Source organism: Protobothrops mucrosquamatus, unplaced genomic scaffold (assembly GCF_001527695.2).
Source record: "Protobothrops mucrosquamatus isolate PMUCROS unplaced genomic scaffold, P.Mucros_1.0 scaffold4974, whole genome shotgun sequence".
NCBI lineage: Eukaryota > Metazoa > Chordata > Lepidosauria > Squamata > Viperidae > Protobothrops > Protobothrops mucrosquamatus.
Genome location: NW_015390856.1, coordinates 32,994 through 38,843, shown reverse-complemented (window position 1 = coordinate 38,843; position 5,850 = coordinate 32,994). Strand labels below are relative to the sequence as shown.

At 41.8% G+C, this 5,850-nt stretch overlaps 1 protein-coding gene across 1 annotated transcript; it reads left to right on the top strand.

Moving 5' to 3' along the window:
• The first annotated feature begins 10 nt into the window (after positions 1–10).
• Positions 11–3,282, top strand: LOC114923608 (protein AHNAK2-like). The gene has a single exon (XM_029286782.1). It carries the CDS (start codon positions 148–150, stop codon positions 3,280–3,282), a length of 3,135 nt encoding a protein of 1,044 aa, XP_029142615.1. The 5' UTR covers positions 11–147.
• Positions 3,283–5,850: the final 2,568 nt, after the last annotated feature.

Here is a 5,850-nt window from a genome sequence, read left to right as displayed (position 1 = left end):
GTCCCTTCTGTGGAAGCACACCTGCCCAAGAAAGAATTAAAAACGGAAATAACACTGCCCTCTTCACAGTTTGAAGCTGATCTTAAGCTGCCAGAAGTGGAGGTAGATGCACCTAGCTTGGATGTGGAGATTGGAGATAAGGACAGAATGAAAATTCCTAAAGCCAAGATGCCTAGCGTCAAGGTCCCCAAGGTCAAAGGGCCAGAAATAGGGATCTCCCTGCCAAAGGTTGAGGCTGATGTTGCCCTTCCCAAAGTAAAAGCTGAAGTGTCTGATGGCGCAGAGGCTGTAAAATTGCCAGAGGCTGAAGGCACCATCGACAGGGGAGGACTGAAGATACACATGCCAAAGTTCAAGATGCCCAGCATGGGATTCTCCAAACCAGACATCAAGGGCCCCAAAGTCGGTATGGATGTCAGTATGCCTAAAGTGGACGTTTCTCTTCCCGAACCTGAGCTCCAGATTCAGAAACCTGAGGTGAAGGGAGGAGACATTATCATATCATCTCCTGAAGTAAAGATTCCTATGGGCTTGGCCAGCCTGGAACTGAAAGCTCCCGACGTAGCCATAGAGCCTCCATCTGGAAAGGTTTCTGTACAAGGCTCCGATGTCAAGTTGGAAAGTGGGGATAGGAAATTCCAAATGCCCAAGTTTCATATGCCCAAATTTGGAATTTCGCTGCCCAAAGGAAAAGGTGTCCAAGAGACAGAAATCGTTGTCGCTTCTGTGGAAACAGACTTACCGAAGGCAGAATTGAAAACGGAAATAACATTGCCCTCTGCGCAGCTGGAAGCTGATCTTAAGCTGCCAGAAGTGGAGGTAGATACACCCAGCTTGGATGTGGAGATTGGAGATAAGGGCAAAATGAAAATTCCTAAAGCCAAGATGCCTAGCGTCAAGGTCCCCAAGGTCAAAGGGCCAGAAGTAGGGATCTCCCTGCCGAAGGTTGAAACTGATGTTGCCCTTCCCAAAGTAAAAGCTGAGGTGTCTGATGGTGCAGAGGCTGTAAAATTGCCAGAGGCTGAAGGCACCATTGACGGGGGAGGATTGAAGATACACATGCCAAAGTTCAAGATGCCCGGCATTGGATTCTCCAAACCAGACATCAAGGGCCCCAAAGTCGATGTGGATGTCAGTATGCCTAAAGTGGACGTTTCTCTTCCCGAAGCTGAGATCCGGGTTGAGAAACCTGAGGTGAAGGGAGGAGACATTACCATATCATCTCCTGAAGTAAAGATTCCAACAGACTCGGCCAGCCTGGAACTGAAAGCTCCCGACGTAGCCGTAGAGCCTCCATCTGGAAAGGTTTCTGTACACGGCCCCGATGTCAAGCTGGAAAGCGGGGATAGGAAGTTCCAAATGCCTAAGTTCCATATGCCCAAATTTGGAATTTCGCTGCCCAAAGGGACTGGTGTCCCAGAGGCAGAAATCGTTGTCGCTTCTGTGGAAACAGACTTGCCGACGACAGAATTGAAAACGGAAATGGCACTGCCCTCTGTGGAGCTTGAAGCTGATCTTAAGATGCCAGAAGTGGAGGTAGATGAACCTAGATTTGATGTGGAGATTGGTGATAAGGGCAAAATCAAAATGCCTGAAGCGAAGATGCCTAGCGTCAAGGTCCCGCATCTCAAGGGGCCAGATATAGGGGTCTCCCTGAGAAAAAATATTGAGGCCGATGTCACACTTCCCAAAGGAAAAGCTGAAGTGTCTGATGGCGCAGTGGCTGTAAAATTGTCAGAGCCTGAAGGCACCATCGATGGGAGAGGACTGAAGATACAGATGCCAAAGTTCAAGATGCCCAGCATAGGATTCTCCAAACAAGACATCAAGGGCTCCAAAATTGATGTGGATGTCAGTATGCCTAAAGTGGACGTTTATCTTCCCGAAGCTGAGATCTGGGTTGAGAAACCTGAAGTGAAGGGAGGAGACATTACCATATCATCTCCTGAAGTAAAGATTCCAACAGACTCGGCCAGCCTGGAACTGAAAGCTCCCGACGTAGCCATAGAGCCACCATCTGGAAAGGTTTCTGTGCAGGGCCCCGATGTTAAAATGGAAAGCAGGGATAGGAAGTTCCAAATGCCCAAATTCCATATGCCCAAATTTGGAATTTCAATGCCCAAAGGGAAAGGTGTCCCAGAGGGAGAAATCAGCATACCTTCTGTGGAAGCAGAGTTGCCCAAGAGAGAATTGAAAACAGAAATAACACTGCCCTCTGTGGAGTTTGAAGCTGATCTTAAGCTTCCAAAAGTGGAGGTAGATGCACCTAGCTTAGAAGTGGATATTGTTGAGGGCAAAATGAAATTGCCTGATGTTAAGATGCCTAGTGTCAAGGTCCCTAAGCTCAAAGGGCCAGAGGTTGGAATCTCCCTGCCAAAGGTTGAGGCTGCTGTCACCCTTCCCAAAGTAAAAACTGAAGTGTCTGATGGTGCAGAGGCCGTAAAATTGCCAGAGGCTGAAGGCACCATCGACAGGGGAGGACTGAAGATACACATGCCAAAGTTCAAGATGCCCAGCATGGGATTCTCCAAACCAGACATCAAGGGTCCCAAAGTCGATGTGGATATCAGTATGCCTAAAGTGGACGTTTCTCTTCCCGAAGCTGAGATCCGTGTTGAGAAACCTGAAGTGAAGGGAGGAGACATTACCATATCATCTCCTGAAGTAAAGATTCCAACAGACTCGGCCAGCCTGGAACTGAAAGCTCCCGACGTAGCCATAGAGCCTCCATCTGGAAAGGTTTCTGTGCAGGCCCCCGATGTCAAGCTGGAAAGCGGAGATAGGAAGTTCCAAATGCCCAAGTTCCATATGCCCAAATTTGGAATTTCGCTGCCCAAAGGGAAAGGTATCCCAGAGGGAGAAGTCATCATACCTTCCATGGAAGGAGACCTTCGCAAAACAGATCTGAAAATGGAAATCACTCTGCACTCTTCAGAGCTTGAAGCTGACACTACTCTTCCAGAAGTTGACATGGAGTCCCCAAGCCTGCACGTGGAGGTTGAAGAGAAGGGGAAGATCAAAATGCCTGGAGTGAAGCTGCCTAGTGTCAAGCCCCCCAAGCTCACTCCACCAGAAGTAGACATCTCCCTTCCAAAAGTTGAGGTAGACGTCTCCCTTCCCAAAGCTAATGTCGAACTACCTGATTCTGAGGCCGCCAGCAAAGTGGTAGAAGCAGAAGGCGGTCGTGAGAAAGGCAGGATGAAAATACATATGCCAAAGTTCAAGATGCCCAGCATGGGGTTCTCCAAATCTGATATCAAGGGNGGGGGGACGCAAGGTTAAGATGAAAAGTGGGGGGTTTAAGTTCAAAATGTCGAAGTTGGAAATTTCTCTCCTAATGGGAGTATTGCAATAAAGGAAAAAGTCTTATTGCCTTTAACAGAAACAGATGTGTTCAAAGCTGGTCTGAAAGCTGACCTTGCAATGACAGCTGTTGATTGCAATGCTGAGTTAATCTCATATATAAATTTTCACGTGAGGGTGTCTGTGCCATCACTCAAAAAAATCTAAAATTCCTAAATACAATATTTAATTACTGAAAATAGTTGCTGACTTCCCAGCCTTGGATAATTCTATTCTGAATATGTACAGATGTTCTGTGTTCTGAAGATGTTGAATTAGATTCTAACATTGAAAATAGTTCTAGATCATTAGAGAAATATGAAGAAATGTAGTAAATTTTACAAGCCTAAGATTTATTCTTTTGTAATATTTTCTTCCTACAAAACTGACATTCAGTCTGAAGGAAATATTGTAAGACCAGAATTGCAATTTGTTCCTATCACACTAAGTATACTGTATATGTAATTTTATCTGTGTGAGGGAACTTAATTGTCAGAAGTAACACTGTAGTTTGGAAAGATCTGATACAGGAGTTCCTGTATCAACACGGATATTTTGGAATCTCACTGTCATGTTGGTGGGATAAATATCAATTTGTCTAAGTTTTTATATACCTAATTTTGGTTTCTCAAAGATTTAAATAGTTCCTTCTAAATATGACAAAAGTGAAAACTTGCCTAGTAGCAATATTATTCTGACTGAATGGGCTAGATTTGACAACCTTTATTGACTACATTTATTCCAATTTAGGAGCTAAAAGTGTATCAACTGATTCTGATTTTAGCAAGCTAAGAGAAAGGCTGACTTTTCAAAGGGAAAGATGAAAATGTATGCAAGATTGAGATGATATTTTTATGTAAATTCTGATATGCAAATTTTAGATGTCAGATCATCTGAAATCTCTGAAGTAGTGTCAGGTGTTTCATGTATAAAAATGCAGATTTCACCAATGAAAGGTTCCTTATATTGAAATCCAGTGTTAAAAGTTCAGAGATAGATATTGTCCTTTCATCTGAAGATATTTTATAGCACACAATGGTGGTAAGATTTAATCAGCAAAGATATTAAAATGAAATTAATTAAAGACATAAGAAAAAAATAATTTTAAGATGCCAAAATTGAAAATTTATTTAGTTGGACTTCAAGAAAGACTCTAGTGGTTCCACTGTTATTAATGCAAGCAGAGAAGATCTCTCGTTTACAGTTGAAACAAAAGAATAGAATTTTAATTAAACCTGACTATGGAGGAAAGGACTATTAGAAGGCTTCATTCTAGTTTGCTGAAAATGAAAGGTTATAAAGCTGAAATACCTGTGTGCTGTCACTGAATAATGACATGGCAGTGTCTGTTTCTAAGGAAGAAAAGTATATTTCACAAGAAATATTGGATAAAAAAACCATTGACAATGATATAAAAAATATTAAGATGACCAAAGTTAAGGTTCCAAGCACAAAACATTTTTTAAACCAACAATTAAAGCTTCTACAGTAGATATGGAAATCAGTTTACCTACAGTAAACTCTTAGTTCCTTCACTTGGTGTCAGATTTTAAAATGAGAGTTATAATCAGATGATATTGATGACAGAAATGAATTAAGGGTCTTAAAATGAAAGTATTGGGAATTAGAGTAGAAATACTGTCTACTGAAATATCTATAAGTGGAACAGAAATTAAAAACTAAAGTTGTAATATAAGAAAATTAAAAGGTAAAATTTCAAATGGCTAACTTTGGGATCTCATTTTCTAAAGGAAAAGTTCCAGATATTGCTATTGGCCTATCCAAGGACGCTGATGTTCCCCAGGTGAAAACAACAACGGATATTATTGATGTTGCAGTGGAAGCTCCAACAATTGAAATGGAGTCTGATGTACTTGGTGAAAAAAAGAATGTTTTGGAACAGAAAATAAAAATGCCCCAAATTATTAGAGCTGATGTGAAGACTGCAGCAGTGGGAATATCACCTACTGATATTTCTGTCACACAGTCAGAAGTAGGCGTTCAGGATTTACATGGTGCAGGAAAGGAGCCAGAAACTAAGGGAGAGATAACTAAGGAAGGAAGTTTAGATGGAGAAGAAAAGGCACATTTCAAAATGCCAAAATTCAAATTGCCATCATTGAGCTGGTCTCCTAAAAAGGAAGCAAGCCTTAAAACAAATATAAAAGAACCTCTGGAAGAACCCAAACTGGACATAGTATCAGATGATACAGGCACAGAACCAAAAGTAACTCTTCCAGAAGTTCAAGGAGTTCATACTGATGGAAATGTAGACATAGCCACCAAAAAAGGTCAGATAAAAAGACCTCATTTAATTATGCCCAAAATCTCACTGTCTAAGACAAAGCTACCAAAAGCAGATGTGGATATAGTAGTGGAAGGTGATGGAGCTTTGGTTCAAATACCTGACATAGAAAGCAGTTTTACTACAAGAAAAATAGAGGAAACAGAAATAAGTGTAAAAATGCTGAAAGGTGAAATCAAAGAAGAAACCAAAACATTCCAGAC